The sequence below is a fragment of the Colossoma macropomum genome, unplaced genomic scaffold, assembly GCF_904425465.1.
Source record: "Colossoma macropomum unplaced genomic scaffold, Colossoma_macropomum, whole genome shotgun sequence".
NCBI classification, from domain to species: Eukaryota; Metazoa; Chordata; class Actinopteri; order Characiformes; family Serrasalmidae; genus Colossoma; species Colossoma macropomum.
The window spans coordinates 10,874,912-10,899,380 of record NW_023494794.1 but is presented as its reverse complement, the minus strand read 5'-3'; the positions used below and the strand labels follow the sequence as shown (position 1 = coordinate 10,899,380).

General features: G+C 40.4%; 1 protein-coding gene across 2 annotated transcripts in view; it reads right to left on the bottom strand.

The window, feature by feature from the left end:
* The window catches only part of ophn1 (oligophrenin 1), a 117,284-nt gene that overhangs the window by 78,485 nt on the left and 14,330 nt on the right, over positions 1-24,469 (bottom strand). For both annotated transcript variants that reach the window (XM_036580154.1, XM_036580155.1), the window contains exons 2-8: positions 17,038-17,133; positions 15,611-15,672; positions 8,975-9,046; positions 4,684-4,785; positions 3,407-3,517; positions 2,001-2,105; positions 331-463 (exon numbers count right to left, since the gene is read on the bottom strand). In XM_036580154.1, the coding sequence (XP_036436047.1) occupies positions 331-463; positions 2,001-2,105; positions 3,407-3,517; positions 4,684-4,785; positions 8,975-9,046; positions 15,611-15,672; positions 17,038-17,133 (681 nt within the window). The remainder of the gene's footprint in view (positions 1-330; positions 464-2,000; positions 2,106-3,406; positions 3,518-4,683; positions 4,786-8,974; positions 9,047-15,610; positions 15,673-17,037; positions 17,134-24,469) is intronic.

Here is a 24,469-nt window from a genome sequence, read left to right as displayed (position 1 = left end):
GACTTACATTAGAATTGAAGTAGGTTTTTCCCTTCTCCTGCAAAGTTACTATTTTGGAGATACAGTGTTTTCTTTCAATAACAGCCATATGCTAACTATCTGGGATAAAAGACTGTATTTATATTGGCAGAGTTGAATAAGAACTGTGCCCCCCCTCCACCCCTGTACAATTAATTATGTGATTGTATAAATACATATAAAAAGCACAGTAAAATACCAATAATAACTCTAGATTTCTAAGGGTTTTTCTCATAGACGGAATGATTTATGAATACCTAAACGGTGCTTACAAACTTTTTATAGGCTATTATGACATGTAATAATGCTCACGTTTCTCCTGGACATAGAGGTAGCCCTCTATGGTCGGCTGCTGGCCGTGTCTGATGAAGATGGGGTTGGGCAGTTTCATCCTCTTCATCAGTTCCTCCATTTCTTCTCGCGTACTCTCAAAGTGGTTACGCGTCTGTGGCGACAACAGCGATACGGTTCAGTCGCACTCAAAAAAAAAGGCCTGACTTTTTCAGTCTAACTTCACATCAGAACGCAGAATGGTGGTGTTTGGTGGAGAATGGTGGTGTTTGGTGGAGAATGGTGGTGTTTGGTCAAGAATGGTGGTGTTTGGTGGAGAATGGTGGTGTTTGTAGGTGAATGGTGGTGATTGTTGGAGAATGGTGCTGTTTGGCAGAGAATGGTGGTGTTTGGCAGAGAATGGTTGTGTTTGGTGGAGAATGGTGGTGTTTGTAGGTGAATGGTGGTGTTTGGTCAAGAATGGTGGTGTTTGGTGGAGAATGTCAGTATTTAGCAGAGAACAATGGTGTTTCGTGGAGAACAATAGTATTTTGTGGAGAATGATGGTGTTTGGCAGTGTTTGGTGGAAAACAGAGGTGTGTGGTGGAGAATGATGGTGTCTGGTAGAGAATGACTGTTTGCTGGAGAATAAAGGTGACATGGAGAATGTTAGTGTTTGGTGGAGATTCTTGGTGTTTGGTGGAGAATGGTGGTGTTTGTTGCAGAATGGTGGTGTTTGTTGGAGAATGGTGGTGTTTGTTGCAGAATGGTGGTGTTTGTTGGAGAATGGTGGTGTTTGTTGGAGATTCTTGGTGTTTGTTGGAGAATGGTGGTGTTTGTTGGAGATTCTTGGTGTTTGCTGGAGAATGGTGGTGTTTGTTGGAGATTCTTGGTGTTTGTTGGAGAATGGTGGTGTTTGTTGGAGATTCTTGGTGTTTGCTGGAGAATGGTGGTGTTTGGTGGAGATTGTTGGTGTTTGTTGGAGAATGATAGTGTTTGGTGGAGAATGGTGGTGTTGGTAGGGAATGATAGTGTTTGGTGGAGAATGACAGTGACTGGTTGAGAATGTCGGTGTTTGGTGGAGAATGGTAGTGTTTGGTAGAATAGAGTGGTTTTTGTAGCAGAATAGTGGTGTTTGGTGGAGAATGGTGGGGTTTGTAGGTGAATGGTGGTGTTTGGTGGAAAATGGTGGTGTTTGTAGGTAAATAGTGCTGTTTGTAGGAGAATGGTGATGTTCAGTGGAGTATGATGGTGTTTGGTGAAGAATGTCAGTGTTTGGTGGAGAATGGTGGTGTTTGTAGGTGAATGTTGGTGTTTGGTGGAGAATGGTGCTGTGTGGCGGAGAATGGTGGTGTTTAGTGGAGAATAGTGGTGTTTAGTGGAGAATGTCTGTGTTTCTAGGAGAAAACTGGTATTTGGTGGCAAGTGATATATAAAAATGTGCACTGTCTGGTCGTCCTTGAGGTTTGAGAACCTCTGTAAGGAGAGAAGAGCTGAATGCAGATGATTTTACGTCAGTAACATGAAATCATTGGTTCTGTGGTAATAACTAAAGAACTGTATTTCTTTGATGAAAACAGATGTCCTGCAGACTGAGATGACCGATTCATGCAGCTAACAGACTAAAAAAGACTGATGTGTGAGTCAGGCTGATTGATCGGATTCACTGACTAAATAAACTGATAGTGGACTGATGGATGTGACCGACTCACGTTTTGCAGGCTCAACTGCAGCTCCTGTTTATAAGGCAGGAAGTCCTGAGTCATCTCCACTGTTAGATTATTCAGAGTCAGAATACTCTGCAGGAACGCCAGCACCTGTCACACACACACACACACACACACACACACACACACACACACACACACACACACAGACACACACACACACACACACACACACACACACAGACAGACACACACACACACACACACACACACACACAGAATTCAGGAGCCGTAATACAGAATCATGAGTCAGGACAGTATCTATTACAGAATAACAGTAACTTCATAATCTCATCATGAACTCCAGATAAGAAAACAGCATCACACAAACATCCTAACTAGACTAAACCTCCTAAATCCTGTCCTAACTTTAGGATGAACCCCAACAGGGTCCTCACTTCTGTTTAAGGTCCGTTTCTATGGTTTTTAGGCAGCTGAGTCAGCAGCATAGTTCACTACCAGCATAATGAGCTCCATTTATCTCTACTGTAAAACGCTGCTTTCACTGTGAGATGATTTTCTTTTCTAACTCTGCGTTTTAAAGATCTCAGACGCTGCAGACTCGATCTCCACCGCCCCTCTGATCACCTTCGTGTGTTAATGTTGATGATGAAATATTACAGTGATGGTGGTGAATAATGAGGAGGCGGAGCTGAACGTGCGTCTGTTTATTAGGAGGAGTAACGTTAGCGCACTCGGCTAAAGCGTTTGGGAAACGGAGACTGAAACTGGGGAGCGGCGACGCTCTGATAAACAGCAGGGGGCGCTCTCACAGTATTCACTACTCACAGTTTATCACACTTTAGTTTGATTTTGACCTTTTTTACATCAGTAACAGCAGCTGTATCTTATATTTTTAACGTTATTTTGATTTTGTGTTTACGTTTCAGCTGTGGGAGTGTACTCGGTTGCTAGGAAACTAAGTGGTTAAGATGTAAACAGAGTCAGAGTGGTTTGGTGTGAAACGCTCTGCTCTAGATAAACTTACAGAGTCAGAATTGTTCACAGTGGTGGTGATAGGAACCAGACGTCCTCCTCTAAAAGCTCCCTCACAGACAGTTACTACATGAAAGGCCTACTAATTTGCTGCCTGATGTCTGAGACACTGTTTTATGATAGTTTTGAGATCAGATTTAGAGTGGAGAGATACACGCAGGGTGGTGTCAGACAAAATATCTTTTCAGATATACCACTATCAGCATTTAAACGTGTAGAAATTGTGAAAAAGTGGTGGAATTACCCTTTCAAACTCAGTCATTGTATTAAGTCGGATGTACTGGAGTACAGAGACCGAAAGAAAAATGATGTCAGTGTCCGAATATTTGTGGTCTGTGTAAACAGGATGTTTCACACAGCTGAATGTGTGTGAAAGGAAAAACGAACTCGCTTACAGGCTCAACGATATCGAACTTCTTCCTGTCCTCCACCTGCTGGATCTGGTAGACGTACTCGAGAGACGACTCGTAGAACGCCTGACGCTCTTTATCCACCAGATCGTCCGCCTGATGCACACACACACACACACACACACACACACACACACACACACACACACACACACAGACACACACACACACACACACACACACACACACACACACAGACACAGACACACACACACACACACACACACACACACACACACACACACACACACACACACACACACAGACACAGACACAGACACACACAGACACACACACACAGACACACACACACACACACACACACACACACACACACACACACAGACACAGACACACACACACACACACACACACACACACATAGACACACACAGACACACACACACACACACACACACGCAGGCACACACATACGCACACACACACACACACACACACACATACACACACACGCAGGCACACACATACGCACACACACACACACACACGCACACACACATACACACACACGCAGGCACACACATACACACAGACACACATATACACACACATATATTAACCGCCACACGCACACACACGCACATACACGCATACACACAGACACATACACAGACACACACACACACACGCATACACACAGACACACGCATACACACACACACACATGCACACACACACACACACACACACACGCACACACGCACACACACACACACACACAGGCACACAAAGAGCTTTCTTTTAGAAATGTAAACAACTCAAACTGCACACAGTGAGACGCTAACAGACACTACTGATTAATCAAAACACCACATCAATCATTTTAATTACACCATTCAATACTCAATATTTACGGCACGTTAATACAGAAAAAACATAATAATAACCAACTAATAAACAAATAAACATCTAACGGGAAGATAAACCAGCCTGGACTTCATCTCAGTCAGACTTACATTCAGCTGATTTTGGGTTCAGTTTGTGTTGTGACTTTACAGAACAGTTAAAATCTCTGTCATCCTTATTTAACCTCTCTCTCTCTCTCTCTCCCTCTCTCCCTCTCTCCCTCTCTCCCTCTCTCTCTCTCTCTCTCTCTCTCTCTCCCCTTACCTCTCTCTCCCTCCTCCCTTTTTTCCTTTTTCCTCCCTCTTTCGTCCTCTCTCACTTACGTTCTCTCTCCCTCTCCCTCCTTTCACTCCCTCCCTCCCTCTCTCTCTCTCTCTCTCCTCTGTCTCTGTTACCTCCTGTAATTGGGTCTCCTTCTTTTTGGATGACAGGTTGAGATGTTTGTCCAGTTGAGAGTAGTACTTCTCGCTCTCCTTCTCAAACTTCTTACGCCGCTCCTGAAACACACGTGCACACACACACACACACACACACACACACACACACACACACACACACACACACACAATCAACATTTCTGGAAACATAAAACAAAAACACAAAAAAGTTGTGGCATCAGCAAAGGTGAAGTGATTTAAAGTGGTCCGGCTGCCTTAAAGGGCCTGGATTCTACGTGTCTCTTGTATCCTTTTTTCCACTGAGGTCCATTTCTGACAGTTGTGTGGCTTCGGCACCACAAAACAGCCGTAACTCATTTTTACATGACCAGATTCCAGCGTCTCTTTAACTCCAACCTTCCCTTAGAATTAAAAAAGGCTGACTGTGCTACTGCGCCTTTAAGACTGATATATGTAAATGAGCTCTCTCATTCTCTTCTGATTGGCTGCCTCGTTCAAAAGGCTCAGACAATAGTCAGAGACGATAGCTCATCTGCTGCTGCACAGTTTGTGCTGGTCATCCTCTAGTCCTTCATCAGTGGTCACAGGACGCTGTTGGCTGGATATTTTTGGTTGGTGGACTATTCTCAGTCCAGCAGCGACACTGAGGTGTTTAAAAACTCCAGCAGCACTGCTGTGTCTGATCCACTCAGACCAGCACAACACACACTAACACACCACCACCATGTCAGTGTTACTGCAGTGCTGAGAATGATCCACCACCCAAATAGAACCTGCTCTGTGAGGGTCCATGGGGGTCCTGACCACTGAAGAACAGGGTAACAAAGTATGCAGAGAAACAGATGGACTATAGTCTGTAACTGTAGAACTACAAAGTGGAACTATATGGTCAGTGGAGCTGATAAGATGGACGGTGAGTGTAAAAACAAGGAGGTGGACTTGGTATAAATATGATTGGTTAATTTACTTCTTAAATTTCTTGATTTTTTTCCCTTCATTGTTTTATTTTTTATTTCTTGATTAATTAATGTATTTTTATTTTTTTTGATTTATTGATTTATTCTTATTTTTATTGCTTGTTTGCTACTATTTAATTGCAATATATTTGTTTCCCATTATTATTTGATTATTCGATTGTTTTTTCTTTTGCATTTTTTTCTTTATTAAGTTTTGAATTTTCTTTTCTTTTTTTAACGTTAATAAATTAATTTTGATTAATTAAATGCTACTTTATTGTAATTTTTTAATGCCCAAACAGACATGAACACTCCTAAATGGGTTCAGTTCTCCCCCTGGTGGACAAGAGCGCTTACTGCACCCACACAGATGAAAGCGCAGTGTGGAAAGTTCTGGATCGATCCGGTCTTCAGTCTCTGGCGCGAGCAGCTTTTCCATGTTTAACTTTTTCCAACTGCTGTCTAAACTCATTCCTTCATCTCTCTCTCACTTCATCCCTCTCTCTCTCTCTCTGTCTCTGGATGCAGCTCTTTTTCCACAGATATTTCTATGAATCAGTGAGTGTCTGGACGCTTCAAAATGTCAGCGTTCTCTACAGGCCAAAAGAACCGACACAAATGAAAATGTTATTTCTGTAAATTAATAACGGACAGCAATCCGCTTATTAACATAAATCGACGCAGCAGCGCCACACGGGCTCGGCCGATTCGCCGATATTATCGCTGAGATTATTTCCAACTCACTGTTCCCTGAAAAGAAGAGGAAATATCGCGTGGAAAGTGTAGATTTTGGGCTGTGGAGCCGTAGAACTGTGTTCTCTGGAGTGATGGAGCTCCATCCAGTACCTTTGGGATGATTATTGATCCAGAACTGATCATCCAACATTATTATCTGACCTCACTAACGCTCAACCAAATCCTCACAGTAATGTTCAACATCTAGTGTAAAGCCTTCTCAGTAGAGTAGAGGCTGATACTGCAGCACAAACTCACTATTAACACCTGCAGACTTCAGCTTCAACCAGGGACTTCATAGTAATTTGAGTGTAGTAAAGACCCGTGTGTGATTAAGGCCCAGTCCCAATTCTCATTTCTACCCCTACCCCTTGTTTTCGAGGGTCTCCTTGCCCCTTAGAACTGAGTTACAGGGGGTAGTGGTTGAAATCCTCCCTCTGAAATGGGACCCTCAAATAAAAAGAGCATCACTTCATTAACAGCTACCAGCGCTGCTCTGTAGGCGACCCTGCCAGTCTGCAGTGACAGCAGAGGAGGGTAAAGTTCAGCTCCTCACTGCTGGGCTTTAGTTACATTTAGGGCATCATATGACTTCAAAGAGGGGGGCAATTATTTATTATCACCCACCCCTAATTCTTCAGTGATATGAAGCTGAAGTCAGATATTCACCAGATTCTCATTCGAATTTTCCTGTTCCGCCTTAAATGGAGCAGCATTACATTCGGGTGCTTCAGGCATCAGAACTGCTGCACTGTTTAAGGTGGAACAGGAAATTTGGCTACCGAGACTACTCAAATTAATATTCACACTTTTGCATACGACTGTGTGTGTGGTGGTCAAACACGGTTTCCAAAGAACCTCACAGGAAGGAAATGCTTCTGCATGCAGGCGCCCACCAGTGAGTGTCGCGTCAATTTGTCTTCTGCGTTTTAGAGAATGTATTTTTTTAGTGTTGAATCATTTCTAGTGTTATTAATTAAAGTACACTATAAAAATACCAGCCCTTATTAATCAAAGCAGCGTACTATCAAATCTAGTGACCACAGACTGTATATAAGAGTGGACTGGATGACAGGGGGTGACGAAGGGAAGCCAGAACATCTCGGACGCCCTCTGGTGGTTGGCTGCAGTGCAACTTTTAACCCCGTCCACCTCCAGGAAAGTGAACACTAATTTTTGTGCCAGTATTGTTGTGTCACTTCTACAAGCTTCTATGTTTATGAAACATAACCCCATTTTTTTTCACAAAAAAACTGTTTATTAAGTTATTTATATAACATATATAACTTACTATATATAGTTATTTATTGTATGAAAAGGTGTGGCGATGAGGTGGTTGACAGTTACTTGTTAAGGTTTTACAAACTGATATTTTTTGAAAATCTTATTAAAAGAGCATGACGTGCATTTTTAAATCTGCATATGTATTTGCAGTTATATCTATGTGCATTTTCTATCTTAAATATATTGAGTGTTATCAAAGCTTTTAATGGCCTGTTTCAGTTATTAAACTGCGCTGGTCTGGTTGCTCCATCTGACTGACTGGTTGCGCCACCTGACTTTTCAGACTAATTTCAAATTAAACAGGCATCTACTTAGACACAAATAGGCCTTTAACTTGAGTTTATACTTACACATTTTTTTCCAGATAAGTAACATTACTATCATAATTCCACATTTTCATGGTTCTCCTGAGGTCAGAACACCTGACATGGTAAACAGAACCGTCTAAACATGACTCAAACATCACATTTTTTACTAAATTTGCGAAAGAGGTACTGACCTTGGCATTGCACCAGGAAGGTTAACTGGGGTCTTCTTTATGATACAATGCCCTGACCTCTCTTTCAAGAAAGCATGTCAAAATAAAAGTCCTTTGTTTTTAGTTGTGCTGCCTGACTTTCGAGGAAGTGAGAACTTGCGGACGAAAGTTTTTTAGTGAGTCGAGAAGTTTTAAAGTTGCCTTATTTTGCAACACAGTTTTTATTTGAAAGTTTTCAAATTTAAAATCATGGCAAACTATTTGATGTGGAATTTTATCTGACTGAATTACCTGTTTTGAATTAACATGTATGGTTAGACGGTTGCACCACCTGACATTTTTAGACATTTGAAGGCAAAAAGAAACTAAAATGAATTTTATTAGATGCACTGAAAACTGTTTCACATAAAAGAGGTACTGTTGAATAACGCATGTCATTTATTTTCTAAATAATGTTTGGGAAAATAACAGACTTGGACACAAACAATGCACAATGACCCATACATATACATAGTAGGGGTGGAGCTAGCTGCCCCGAATTTTTGGCTGTGTTAGTTTCTGTTATATACCCTCATTTATTCATCAGTTCTCTAATTTGTTCTACAATGCCATTGTGCTGCTAAAGGTGGGAAGGTTTGACACTGTTTGTGTTCAGATTCTCAAGCTGTCTTTGTGTTACTGTCTGACAGATAAACATATCAGGATCATTGATTATCAGCACGAGGGCCGGAATGTTCACCGATACTGATGAGCCATGTGTGATATATCAGCTGATGGGTCAGCATATCGATCGTATCAGTCAGCTCCAGCTGTATACACGTTTCTGTTCACTCACTTTTGTGACTCCAATCTGATCTTTCCGGAACTTCTCCAGAGGCTTGATGAGCAAATCACATGCATTCTGTACCTACAGAGAGAGAGAGAGAGAGAGAGAGAGAGAGAGAGAGAGAGAGAGAGAGAGATGAAATATACAAAGAGAAAAGAGAGGCAGAAAAGAGTGAGAGATAGAGAGGGAGAGAGAGAGAGAGACAGAGACAGACAGAGAGAGAGAGAGAGAGAGTGAGAGAGAGAGAGTGAGAGAGAGAGAGAGTGAGAGATAGAGAGGGAGAGAGAGAGGATTGCAGGGAGGAATCAGAAATAACCGGTTATTAAACACATAAAGGTTAAGTTTAAGGACAGGTGTGTGTGTGTGTGTGTGTGTCTGTGTGTGTGTGTGTGTGTGTGTATGTAGGCCGTGTGTGTGTGTCTGTGTGTGTATGTGAGTGTGTGTGTCTGTGTGTGTGTGTGTGTGTCTGTGTGTGTGTGTGTGTATGTGAGTGTGTGTGTGTGTGTGTGTGTGTGTGTGTGTGTGTACGTGTGTGTGTGTGTATGTAGGCCGTGTGTGTTCCTCTCTCTAGCAGAGCTGGTTTGAAGCGTCTGCGGTTCATCCTGTGGCTCTGTTGGAGGTAAAGGCTGAAACTACAGCAGGAAGTTGTAGGTGTTTCTGCTGAACCTGCTCTAAATGTGAAACAGCTCAGTCATGAATCAGTCGGTCAGAATCCAGAGGCTCCGGACTGACCAGTCTCACTGCATTACATCTGAAGATCATCATGAAAACAGTCCCGCAGTCACACAACACTAACAGTTTCCCATGTTGGAGCAGGTTATAAGTCAGCTGACCATAAAGAGTTGAGACCCCAAAGTGAACATAACTAAACCGCATAATTACACACGAAAGAGCAGCGCTGACAGTAACGAGTCTCAGTAATGATAATTCCACTACACTAACGAGTAAAATATCTAATTACCTTTTTAAATTATGTAACAATTATAATCACGGAAATCTAAATGGGCTCATTACTCGTTAGATAATTATGGTAATTTATGATCTAATGTCACTCGACCTCACGGTAGCCCAGTGAATGAGTGAGTCAGTCAGCGTTAGCCCACGCAGTGGCCCACAGTTCGGGCAGTGTGAGGTTGCTGTCCAGGAAATATGGGCGTTACTTTTACCTCCTGGAGATCAAGGACAAAAATACACTGTTGAGTTCTCGTCTATGTGCAGATGTGAGAACTTTATCCACATTAAACAACAGTAACAACCCTCTTCTACAAAGCTAATCACGACAGAGCCCAGTGCTAGCGATGCTAATCAACCAGCCTCTCCATCCAAACAACCAAGGCTTGAGTTTAAACCCAAGAACTGGTCTGTAAGGCAGGCAGGACTAACCAGACTGGTTGCCAGGTATGCAGTCCAAGACATGCAGCCTGTGTCAGCAGTTAGAATGTCAACATTTGGAGATACACAAAAGTTGCTTTCCCAAGTAACTAATTACTTTTATGTGCAGTAATTGGTAAAGTAATTCAATTACCTTTGAAAGAAGTTAGTAGTAAACTGTAATTACTAACTCTTAGTAACTAGCACAACACTTAGCGACACCACAGCGCTACACACCGGCGTGTAAAAAGTGTAGGTAACTGCCGTGGTTAGCGTCGGGGTGACTGGTGTGCGACTGCACTTAGCCAAACAGCTAATGTAGCAGTTCAATAGCTGCCTAACTGTGGTGTGGTCTTTAGCAAACATGCTAGGTGTGAAAACAGCTGTGCACACTTAAAAATATTTTGGAAAGCCAATGGTTCTCATTCTATTTAGAATGATGGGTTCTATATAGAACCTTTGGCATGCTTAAACGGTTCTATGCATGGTGAAATGCACATGGTCTTCAGATTGATGGACAATGTGTTTTTGAAAATGGTTCTATATAGCACCACAAAGGGTTCCTCTACTGTTATGATGTCAAGCTTGTAATAAATGAAGAACCCTTTTTGGTGCTACATACAACCCTTTTCCAAAAGGTTCTGCATAGAACCATCTACAGCACACTCTCCATCAATCTGAGGGACGCTTTCACGATGCAAACAACCCATTAATCATGCGAATGGTTCTTTAAGCGTTCCCGGTTCTATATAGAGCCATTTTCTTTACTAAAGAATCCTTGAAGAACCAGCATTTTTAAATGTGTATAGAACTTCTTTGAAAATGGTTCTATGTAGCACCCAAAAGGGTTCTTTTATTGTATTCAAGCTTGAAATCATAACAGTAGCAGAACCCCAACAGGGTCCTAACGTCTGTTTAAGGTCCGTTTCTATGGTTTTTAGGCAGCTGTGTCAGCAGCATAGTTCACTACCAGCATAATGAGCTCCATTTATTTCTACTGTAAAACGCTGCTTTCACTGTGAGATGATTTTCTTTTCTAACTCTGCGTTTTAAAGATCTCAGACGCTGCAGACTCGATCTCCACCGCCCCTCTGATCACCTTCGTGTGTTAATGTTGATGATGAAATATTACAGTGATGGTGGTGAATAATGAGGAGACGGAGCTGAACGTGTGTCTGTTTATTAGGAGGAGTAACGTTAGCACGCTCGGCTAAAGCGTTTGGGAAATGGAGACTAAACCGGGGAGCGGCGACGCTCTGATAAACAGCAGGGGGCGCTCTCACAGTATTCACTACTTACAGTTTATCACACCTTAGCTTTGTTTTGACCCTTTTTACGTCAGTAACAGCAGCTGTACCTTACATTTTTAACATTGTTTGCATGTTCAGCTGTCGGTGTATGGTCAGTTGCTAGGTAACAGACATGACAGCTGATTATCAACCTCAACTGAGTAGCTTAGAATTTCCTAACTTGAGATAAGATGCTGTAATAAGCTATATGATTTGCTTCTGTAATAAGAATTTGTGAGAAATCTTATCTTGACCTGTCAGATCTTAACTTAGGGCTAAAGAAGCTTCTGTAATATTGTACGGTTGGTTGCTACATACAGCAGTTTCTGCACATTTCCTTGTATTTCTTAAGAAGAACCAAAAAAATGTTGACAAACAAAATAACAAAACAAAATTATTCTCAGTGGTAATCAATCATATGCTATTGATGCAGCAAAGAGATCGGACAAATAAAACTTTCGAAATTTTGAAATTTTGAAATTTCACTGTATACTATTGTACACAAAATAAAAGCCAAACAAAATAGAAAATAAACACCACAGGTCTGTTTTACTACAGTTTTAGGGGTCATTCTCCATATGGAGTGGAAACCATGTCACACAGGTTTCAGGGCTTAAAGAGATGCTTAAAATATCAGGTTCAGCTCCAAAAGTCAGTATGTACATTTACACAGTTGAGCTAAGATTAAATAAGACTTTTCTCTTATGATTCTCTGATTTTTCCTGTTTCATAGTCGCTCTGCATCTGTAAAACAGCTCGTCACAAAACCAGTTTTCAACATTTTTAATATAAAACAATATTTTTAAGAGGTTTAACTCAGGAGTTTGTATAAAATAGATTCACGTTTACGTTTTATATCATTAACATTATTCTCCATTAAAAAACATGTATTTTACTTTAATAAATCATTTGTCAGAGATTTTGGTCGCTGGCGTTATCAGGACTCTTATTCTACATTTTAACACAGTATTTTCAGCTCTATTAAACTGCTTCTTTGGGTCAAGGCTCATCAGAGAGGAAGCTTGAGAAGGCGAGTCACACTCGCTCACTATATTTAATTAATTTATTAATAATTCTGTTTATCAGGCAGCTCAGAATTTCTATATGTCACCGGTGTTATGAGCTTTAATGGCTGGGTAATTAAAATTTAGTCAAAATAATGCCATATTATCATTTTTAATAATAATAATAATTAATAATAATTTAATAATTTTTTATCTGATTTTAAATACACAAGGTCACCTGACGGCCAGTTTACAAAATCCTCAGTTTTAACCAGGGCGTCACTGGAGTCACCGTCACTGGAGTTACATTATAAACATACAACACCAGTGACTGTAAAATATGTTTGAATTTAGCTCCTTTCTGCATATATGATAACAGGAGATGTTAATGGACTTATTAAAATTATTTAGATTGTATTAGAATTATTTAGATGTTTACATATAGACATCAGAATAACCCTAAAATCTATATTTACTCTGAAAACCTTCCATGATTGGTCAAGTCTTGCACTTATCTGGGTCTAACCGGGTCTAACAGCACTGCTTCTTCATTTTATATGCGGCGCTTCTGCTTCAGAGACCAAGTCTGTCCTGACTGACCGACTATATTTGAGGGAAATTCTGTATATTGACGTGACAAACTGTGCCTTTACAGTGATTTATGAACAGTGGCTGTTGTAATAAACCTCCTGATCTAACTGAGCTGACATTAACCCGGTAATCAGGTGAATCAGTCCAGTCTGCCGACCCGTCCACTGCAGGGTCAGCAGGACTGCAGGCCAGGCGTTTGATGGACTGGCAGAGTGCATAACAGGAAAAAGGAAAAGCTGCGAGTTGCTGACAGCAGCTCGGATATCGCTCAACAGGGACGGAGCTTCAGCGTCTGATTAAGTATTTCGGGAAAACGTTCCAGGCCAAATCTCTTTTCCAGCAGCGTCTCCAGCTCGCGTCTGCGCCGCCGGCCACTCCTCCGAACATGACTAACGAGGAACTTTCTGACAATCAGAGCTTTTCCAAAGGCATTGTTCTCTTCTTTTACATAATCAATAACAGAACTGCACGAGGACGACGTTCCGAGAGCCGAGCGGAACAGGCTGAGAGTGTTAGCGGTTACTCTGGCTCAGCTCAGCTCACTGTGAAGTCTTAATGATTCATTTGAATGGTACAGTGTGTGTGTGTGTGTGTGTGTGTGTGTGTGTGTGTGTGTGAGAGAGAGAGTCAGACACACTGATCGTCCCGATCAGAGCTGTAAACACATCATCATTAATCACTGCAGCTCTCAGAGTCTCCATGCTTCACTTATTAAAGATGTTTTTAAAGTCAGGCTGGCAGAGACGACGTGTCACACAGTCACCACCTCCTTATTACAGCTATACCAGTAACTTTACTCAAAACAACACGTTCATACTACCTTTACTGTATTTATGTTTATTTATTATTTATTTATTCTAATGTTAGATAGTGTCTTTACTTTATTTATGTCTATATTCCACTGTTACAGTTTTACTGTATTTATTATATACCATATATGTTGTATGGTGTTTTTACTGTATGTATTCTAATGCTATGCTAAAGTGTTTCAGAGTATTTATGTTTTTTAGTATATATTCTAATGTTATATGTACTGTATTTACTGTAATGTTATATGGTGTAATTACGGCAATTATATTTATCGGTATTTATTCTAATGTGATAGTGTTTTTACTGTATATATATTCTAATGTTGTATAGTGTAATTACGGCAATTATGTTTATTTGTATTTATTCCAATGTTATATAGTGTTTTTTTACTGTATTTATTCTAATGTTATATAGTGTTTTTTACTGTATGTAATGTTATATGGTGTTTTTACTGTATTTATTCTAATGTTATATAGTGTTTTTACTGTATATATTCTAATGTTATATAGTTTTTACTGTGTGTAATGTTATATAGTGTTTTTACTGTATGTAATGTTATATAGTGTTTTCACTGTATGTATTCTAATGTTATACAGTGTTTTTACTGTATGTATTCAAATGCTATATTGTGTTATACTCTATTTCTTGTAATGTTATATAGTGCTTTACTGTATTTACGTTTATTTGTATATATTCTAAGGTTATATAGTGTTTTTACTGTATATATTCTAATGTTGTATACTGTATTTTACTGCAAATATATTTATTTGTATTTATTCTAATGTTATAAACTGTGTTTATCGTATTTATTTCTAATGTTATAAAGTTTGTACTATATTTATTCTAATGTTTTATGGTGTATTTACTGTAATTATGTTTAATGATATTTATTCTAGTGTTTTTACTGTATTTATTCTAATGTTTTATAGTCTATTTACTGCAATTATGTTTATTTGTATTTTTATAGTGTTATGAAGTGTTTTTATGAGAACATGTTTAGTTTGCACATCGTAATGAAACTCATCAGTCCATAAAACCTCACTCAACATCTCAGAATGTCCAGTTTTGATGTTCTCGTGCAAATAATCTTCTTCAGTCTGTCTCTTTGTTTTTTCTCTATTTCTCTCTTCTTTTCTCTTCTTGATCAGCTACACATCCTTTCAGACCCACAGCGCTGAGTCGTCTTCTCACAGTGGAAGGATGGACAGAAACACCTGTGGATGTTTTCAGATCTGAAGCAGCTTGATTTTCTCCTCTCTCTCAGAGATGGAAGCTTTAAGTGCTGTTTATCTGATGGGGGCAGTTTTGGGGTCAACCAGCTCTTCCAGGTGGTTGTTAGGAGCCACATTTGCTCTGCAGTTTTAACTCCAGTTTTGGAAACTTTACTTATTTTCCTTGGACTTTTTCTCGTATCTAATCTCTGCAAGAACTGAACAGCTGTTCTGACTGGAGGTTAAATAAACGAAGGGCTGTCACTTTCGTCTTTCTCTGTTATTGAAATGACGTGAAATTGTGTTGCTATGGTGATGAAAGATGATTGGCAGGTGTCATGTGAACAGAAAGGACAGTAACTGACTAACCAGCATCATCCTGTTCTCCTCCACCTCCTGTAGCAGACCAGCAAACTCACGGAACGACTCGGCTGAAACACACACACACACACACACACACACACACACACACACACACACACACATATGAATACACAAACGGGCCCATGGACTTACAACATGGGCGACACCTCCTATGTTTACGTCTAGGAACACTTTCAGAACACGTTTTAATTGTAACAATTAAAATAATCAATCACATTGTTTTGTGTAGTTAATCACAATTACAGTACAATAATGTGATAATCGCATTCGTTTTTGTAGTTAATTGCAATTTATTTACAGTTAATTGTGATTAATCACATTTTTGTGTAGTTAAATCATAGTTATCTGTAAAAATGTGATAATTGCATTATTTTTGTAACTAATCACAATTAATCAATTAACCACATTATTTTTGTGGCTAATCATGACTAACTGCATTACTTTTGTAGTTAATTGTGACTAATCACCAGATTTTACAGTTGATCGAGATTAATTGCATTATTTTGTGTAGTTAATGAGAATTAACTGCATTATATTCACAGTTAATTGTGATTAATCATATGATTTTACGGTTGACTGAGATTAATCACATTATTTTGTGTAGTTAATCACAATTAACAGTAAAATAATGCATTATTTTTGCATTTAATTGCAGTCAAACGCATTTTTTACAGTTAATCATGATCACACTTGTCTTATTTGCTTAAAATGAATCCTAAAGAGAGTTTTTTTTTTTTTTCCATTTATAAAGCAGTTTGTTTTGTTTTCGTCTGTTTTCTGCTCAAGTTTCTCACAGTTCTAAAAAAAGAGATGAGTTTTATCTTTTGGCATGTTTTCTGATGTTGGCAAAGGCAGTAGATGGAAAATATCAGAGATTCGTGATATTATTGGCAAGTCATTTGAGTTAAAAAATATTACAGAAAAATTATAAATCCATTCATTTTTATTGAACATTTCACACACTGCGCTCTGCACTATATCCAAATAAACAGGACTAAGTGTTAAGGATATCTATGATACGCTCAGGAAAGCATATGGTGACACATTAGGATGTAATTTATCATGATAATGAAGAATGTTATCATATTGCCCAGCCCTAGTTGCACCCAGACTTCATAGCCATAGTAATGCACTATATACTCATATACTTGGATATATATTATTATTATTACTATACATACGCTATTATAATCTGTTTACTAAAACTAAAAAGCTGTATCTGTGAGCTGTAAGTGAGGTGAGACCTATTTTAGGCTAAGAACGCATTTATTCATGGCTGTAAAGTGTATTTATAGCCATGTTTATAAAGCTTTATGAATGCATTTTATGCCTAATAAAGAGGAAAAGCTGCGACTGATCCAAACACTTTATGATTTAATGAGCCTCTGGCTGCTGCTGATCATGTGACTCACCAATGTTCATTTCATCATCGGTCAATGTGTCACCAATGAAGTCGAACTGGAAGGTCTGCAGGGTCTGAGAGAACTTCTGCACCGCCAGAGAGTAGCCTGCACATAATACACACATACATAATATAAAGACAAGTAACCCCAAACCTTTGAAAAGTGGTGTATATGTAATAATAATAATAATAGTATTAATGTTATATATATATATATATATATAAAGTACCTATATGTAGTAATAATGTCCAATATGCAGTATAATACATTTTACATGCATCACATATATGTAGATCTCTATTTCGCTGCTGTCGGAAGAAAACCTTGCATCTTCAAAATGGTAACTTTACAGCAAAAGAAAAAAGCATACTTTACTTTTAATGTAAGTCAATGGAACCAGAATTTATTCCAGGTAATTTTGGGCCGTTTCTTTTGGTCCATTCATCATGAAATTTACACACAATGTAAAGAACGACAGGTATTTTCAAACTATGTCAAAAACTGGAAAACGACAAAAATGGAGATATGAGGTTTTGTTCCGACAGCAGCGATATGTAATAGTAATAATAATAATAATAAAGAAATTAATAATAATAACATGTTCCATACGTATTATATATGTGTAAGTATGTTCATGTAATAACGTAATGTCCCATAAGTTTACAGTGAACTCAGCACATATAAAATCACAGATATGTGGAGTTTAATGGTTTAAAAGAAAACTGCAGCTGGAGGAAACACCAGGGCGCGTGTTCACTTTCTATATGACTATATGACCATAATAAGTCATCAGAGCTCATAGTTTGTAACTGGCGTGCAGGAAACAACACTATCTGCTCAAAAGCTCACGCGTATTAGAAATATCCTGTTTTCATATTATCTCAGGAAGTTGTTCCTCAGCTCTATGAACGTGCCACTCATTGTGAAACCAGCACAGAAGGATCACGTGACACATCAGGAAACAGTCACTGAAATCCAGATAAGAACACACTGCAGGTTAGCCTTTTTCAAAATGACTGAACACAGGCAGAAGAAACAGACATTCAGCACCTGCGCGCTTAAAAAGATGGTTCTTCACGGGTTAGTAAAGGCAGTGGTTCTATTCAGAACCATGAGTTCTATATAAAACGATTTGCATGCTTAAATCAATCTTTGCTTCGTGAAATAGTTCTTCAGATTGACAGAGAATGTGTTGGATATGGTTCTGTACAGAACCTTTTTGAAAATGGTTCTTTTTAGCACCAGAAAGTGTTCTGCTAACACAAGCCTGACATTGTGACGTAAACACTTAAAAGATGGTTCTTCAAGGGCTCTTCAGTAAAGAAAAGGGTTCTATATGGAACCACAGACACTCAAAGAACCCTTGGCATGATTAAACGGTTCTTCAGACCGATTGAAAATGTGGCTCTATATAGCAGAACCCAAAAAGGGTTTCTGCTATTGTTATGATGTCAAGCTTGTCACAATAGAAGAACCCTTTTCAGTGCTATATAGAACCATATACAACAGAATCTGAAGGACCTTTTCGACATGAAAAGAACCATTCAAGCGTGCAAATGGTTCTATATAGAACTAACTGCCTTTCCAAACCCTTGAAGAACCTTTTTAAGTGTACGTTACAGACCCGGAGCTTAATTTATAGAATATAATCGGAATTTAAACCGCAGTCACGATATTAGTCGGAGAAAATTGCAATTAGATATTTTCCTAAATCATTTACACCCCAGCTCTCTCTCTCTCTCTCTCTCTCTCTCTCTCTCTTTTCCCTTTCTCTCTCTCTCTCCCTCTCTCTCTTTCCCTTTCTCTCTCTCTCTCTTTCCCTCTCCCTCTCTCTTTCTCTTTCCCTTTCTCTCTCTCTCTCCCTCTTTCCCTTTCTCTCTCTCTCTCTCTTTCCCTTTTGCTCTCTCTCTCTCTCTCTCTTTCCCTTTCTCTCTCTCTCTCTCTCTCTTTCCTTTTCTCTCTCCCTCTCTCTCTCTCTTTCCCTTTCTCTCTCTCCCTCTCTCTCTTTTTCTCTTTCCCTTTCTCTCTCTTTCCCTCTCTCTCTCTCTCCTCTCTCTCTCTTTTTCTCTCTTTCCCTCTCTCTCTCTCACTCCCTCTCTCTCTTTCCCTTTCTCTCTCTCCCTCCCTCTCTCTCTCTTTCCCTTTCTCTCTCTCCCTCTCTCTCTCTTTCCCTCTCTCTCTCTCCGTCTCTCTCTCTGTCTCTCTTTCCCTCTCTCTCTCTCTCTCTCTCTGTCTCTCTTTCCCTCTCTCTCTCTCTCTCTTTCCCTGTCTCTCTCCCTCTTCCTCCCTCTCTCTCTCTCTCTCTCTCTCTCTCTCTCTCTCTCTCTCTCTCTCTCCTCCCCTCCGCTTTGTCTCGGTCTCTGAAGTGACTCTGCTCTAATTGGAGAGACAGTCTGAAGAAAACCTAAATAAATCTCTCTCTCCGGCCGTTAAGGACACAAAGGCTGTGTGTGTGTGAGGGTGGAGGGTCTGGCATCTCCTAACCGCACGACAATACCAACTCTGTCCTCCACACACACACACACACACACACACACACACACACACACACTCTTCACCCTGACCCCATCACAGAGGACACTGCTCAAAGCTAGCATTAGCAAGGGGGTGTCAAACTGAACCACTAAAAGGGCCAAAATCCAAAATCTCAACAAATCTTTGGGCCAAAAATAAATACATTTAAATAATATTACTACATTCTGACCTGGCCACTGTTTATTTTTCAAAATACACCAAAACATCATAAGTAAAATATAGACGCTGATAGAAAACCATGAAATATTACATGACAATATTTGAAATATTCAAAAGTACAAGGGGACCTGGGAAGTCTGGGACCCCCTAATGAACCTCTTGGACCCCCTGAAACTCTCACAATCCAATTTCTGGGGGTCCGTGAAAATAAACTCTTTATGACGTTATGATGTCCATACAGAAAAACAGACACTTAAATCCAGATTCAGTGAAGCTCACTGTTTATCTGCTTCTCCCACAGTCAGCTTCTGTGTTTGCTGTTCTTAACTAACTAGAGCTGCAGCGCTGCTGTGCCTCAGGGTGGCGCTGTAGCAGACCGGCTCACCCAGTTGGTCCTTCGTAGCCTAGAAACTGTAACTCTGCCCGGACTCCTTTGAAAAACTTCACAATGAGCTGCAGCAGATCTGTAAATCTGAAGACTCGCCCAGTTTCCCAAGAGTGAAGAGTGACTGTTCCTCATTTCTCACACTGAAGACAGAAGAGGAGACGAGGAAGATCTCAGTTAATGTGAGGAATCAAATGCTGGAGTGGCCAGCCAACATGGGACCCCCTGAATATCAGGGGGGAATTTGGCACCCTATGGCCAAATCCCATTTCACCTCTCGCCCCACCACTTAGCCCTACCCCACCGTTTCTCATGTTCACGTCTAGGGGTAGGGGGTCCTGATTGTAGTTGAGGAGGGGTAGGGTGAAGTGTTAGGGCTACATGACCCTCCAAACAGAGGTTTTTCAGACTCCAGAGCCTGAGTGACCAAAGAAACTCACAAACGTGAGAATCTTCTCCATTAAAAAACTACAAAAACCACTGTATTACCTTTTTAATTTAGTTTAGTTTAATGTTGTTTCAGGGTATTATGGTCCTTTTCTTCATAACAAGCATAAAAAATTGCTAATAGTACTCTGATGTCTCGGTAGCTAGCCAACTAAATTTCCAGTTCCACCTTAAATAGTGCAGCAGTTCTGGCACCTGAAGCGCCAGAATGTAACTGCTGCTCCATTTAAGGTGGAACGGGAAAATTCGAACAAGAAGCTGGTGAATATCTGACTTCAGCTTCATATCACTGAAGAATTAGGGGTGGGTGATAATAAATAATTGCCCCCCTCTTTGAAGTCATATGATGCCCTAAATGTAACTAAAGCCCAGCAGTGAGGAGCTGAACTTTACCCTCCTCTGCTGTCACTGCAGACTGACAGGGTCGCCTACAGAGCAGCGCTGGTAGCTGTTAATGAAGTGATGCTCTTTTTATTTGAGGGTCCCATTTCAGAGGGAAGATTTCAACCACTACCCTGTAACTCCAGGGGGCAAGGAGACACTCGAAAACAAGGGGTAGGGGTACAAATGAGAAACAGGACTGGGCCTCATTCATGCTTGGGATCAGTTTATATCAGTGTATACACATCTAGTGTGTTTGGTGAAATGACTGGTGGGGTACAATTGAGGTATAACCTGCACAGACTGTTGTTTTTTTTTGTAGTTGTGAGCGCACAATACATTGCAGTGCATGCTGGGTACTGTAGTCCGAAACGGGCTAATGTTTAATTAAAATACTTTCACAGTCCAGATAGGATTGTGCTTTGGGCCTGATCTGGCCTGCAGGCCTTGTGTTTGACATATGGAAGCTAGCACAACCTCCCGTGGGGAAAATCTGAAAATAGGGGCTGCCAGGGGGCTCCATTCGCCAGTTTTCTGTGTCCTGTCCTGTTAAAATTTCAGTGATAACCAGAGAATTTCTAGAGAGAAAATTTAATCTGGCTCTAGTAAGGATTTGAGGTGAGCTGCTGTCGGAGCCACAGCAGCTAAAAAAACTGAAATCTTTTGTGGAAAAGTGCTTCAAACACCAGCTGTTTCTCCAACACTGACCGTGCCCTCCGCCCTCTGCGTTCCACTCCACGCCAAAGAAGAAGGAAAGGAAACTGGTGTAGTTTGCAGCTTTGAAATCGAAATATCCTCCAAAGAGGAAGCCTTTTGTTCATAGAAATAGGACATATAGCAAAGAGGACATATCTGAGCTTAGCTCTACTGTCCATGAGGCAGCTGTGGCTGCAGGACTTCCTCAGTTAACCCTGCAATGCATGAGCAGCCCACGGTCTCCACCATCCACTGCCCCTCAGCATTACCCAGGCCTGATGTTCACCACAGCTGGCAGGCTTGGCTCTACCTCAGCTTCCAAAAAAATGAAGTCATTGTGTTCGGCATACAAAACACTTCCTATTTTGTTGCTTTAGAGGCAACCGTACGCCTCTGTGCTCATACAGTTCCATAGTTCTTCACAGTCTGCACCATCGGAATAGACAAAGTAGTTCACTGTATCAGTAGAAATCACCTCAGGCCACCCGTTTTAGCCCCATGCTAAAAAGAGGGTGTCCCAAAACATGTGACCCAAAACACCCGACCATTCTGGAAGCGTGGAGGGAACTCTCAAAACACACTTTCCACAGCTTTTTATGATACTAATACGAAACATTACTAATAGTATTCCGATGACGTTACAATCAGGTTGCCACCATTTTGGTAGGCGACTTCAAGTTCATTCAGCAGTGCTGTGGCGGTTTGTAATAAGGTAACAAGCCACAACAGATCCAGCAAAGGCAGTAAAACCCTTTTTTTAAACCCGTTTTAAATCTCATTTTAATGCCAGTGTAATGTAACCAATGTATTTGAGTGTATTGACTTGATCTTATTTGATTGGTTGCTGTAGTGATTAACAAATGAAAGCTGAAATCTAAACGGCTGAGATTTCCCGCTGCGTTACTGGCACCCTGTCCCAAACCGCATACTAGCTCACTAAATAGGGTGTAAATATAGTGCATATCCCATTAGAAGTGCACTCATTAGTGTAGTGGGTGAAGTATGGAAGTGTGTGGTTTGGGACGCGGCCTTAGATCAGCCAATGAGACGCGTTCAACAGCTTCTCTGCTGTGCTGCTCATTAAACACCTCCAAGAGGAAGTTTGAGGGGTTTGTTGATTAAGGAGCTTTTTTTGAGGTAAATTAATACATTTATTGATTTAAGCTGATTTTGGCTTCTTATTTGCCAAACTGCGCAATTCGTTCTATGTTTAAGGCGCCTCAGTGCAACCGCAGCTCCATTTAAGGTGGAACGGAAAGTTCAGATGAGAAGCTGGTGAATAAGAAGCTACTTCAGCTTTATTTGTGTGTCTGAGTTTATTATTTAAGAGTTTTGGCAGTTTTGCTGCCATTTTTATTAGTTTTTATAAAATATCTCACACTGGAATGTTCTGAACTCTGGAGATGTGCAGGTTATACGGATCCACCGATCTAGATAATCTTCTCCTCGTAGTGTTTCTGGAGACGCATCTAAAGCGTCTACATATCTGTTCATGTGTTTGTGGTCATTCTGGTCTGTTGTGTTGGTGTTTATCTCCTGCAGGGCTGTATCTGCAGTAACGGTGATTAGACAAGCTCCATCAGAGCTCAGAGCTACAGCTCACCTGCCAACATGGAGGCGTGGTCTTCTTAATGACGCAATATAATACTATGAATTTCACTCTTTTAGAAGTTAGATTAAATACGGCTAATTAAATTTGGCTATGAATCACAGGCAATTTTAAAGTTCAGAGAGCTCGGTTTGAGTCATAAATTTGAAAACCTGGTCAAAAACGGGGTAAAAAAGGGGTTTCTAATAGTAGCAAGTCTCAATAACCTTTTTTGGCCATTCTCAATTAAACATGCACATCCGAGGCCGGTCAAAGTTATTCCGTTTTGTTTTGTTGTTTAGCTTGTAACAGATATTAACATACAATATATGGACAAAAGTATTGGGACACCTACATGTTACACCTACAGGAGCTTTTATCAATCCCATTCTAAATCCATAGACATTAATATGGAGTTGGTTCCCCTTTGCAGCTCTAACAGCTTCCACTCTTCTGGGAGGCTTCTACAGATGTTGGAGAGAGTCTGTGGGAATTTCTGTCCATTCATCCAGAAGAGCATTTGTGAGGTCAGACACTGATGTTGGACGAGAGGGCCTGGCTCACAATCTCCGTTCTAGTTCATCCCAAAGGTGTGTGATGGGGTTGAGGTCAGGGCTCTGTGAGGGCCAGTCAAGCTCTTCCACACCAAACTCACCCAGTCAGGCCTTTATGGAGCTGCTTTGTGCACTGGGGCTCAGTCATGCTGGAACAGGAAAGGTTCTTCCCCAAACTGTTCACACAAAGTTGGAAGCGTATAATTGTCCAAAATGTCTTGATTTCCCTTCACTGGAACTAAGGGTTCTAGACCAACCCCTGAAAAACAGCCCCATATCATCATCCCTCCTCCACCAAACTTTACAGCTGGCACAGTGCAGTCAGGCAGGTAACGTTCTCCTGGCATTCGCCAAACCCAGACTCGTCCATCAGACTGACAGACAGAGAAGCAAGAACTGGCTGAGTTAATCTAACGTCTAAGGCTTTCAGTCCAGCTCTTGAAGTCCTAACCAATGGAAGACCTTGTTTGGCTGCATCTACCTAAATTCCACGGAGAAATCCTGATAGGATCATTTTCTGTTGGGCATTTTAAGATTTTAATCCTTTTGTTTCTACAATAGTTTTAAATACAACAAGATTGATGATTCTATTAAACGAAAATGAACTAAAAATTAGACATTATTTTATTGCACAGAAATCATTAGGCCTTCTTGGAAGATCTAGAAGGCTCTGAGGGTTTCTCAGAACTGACTACC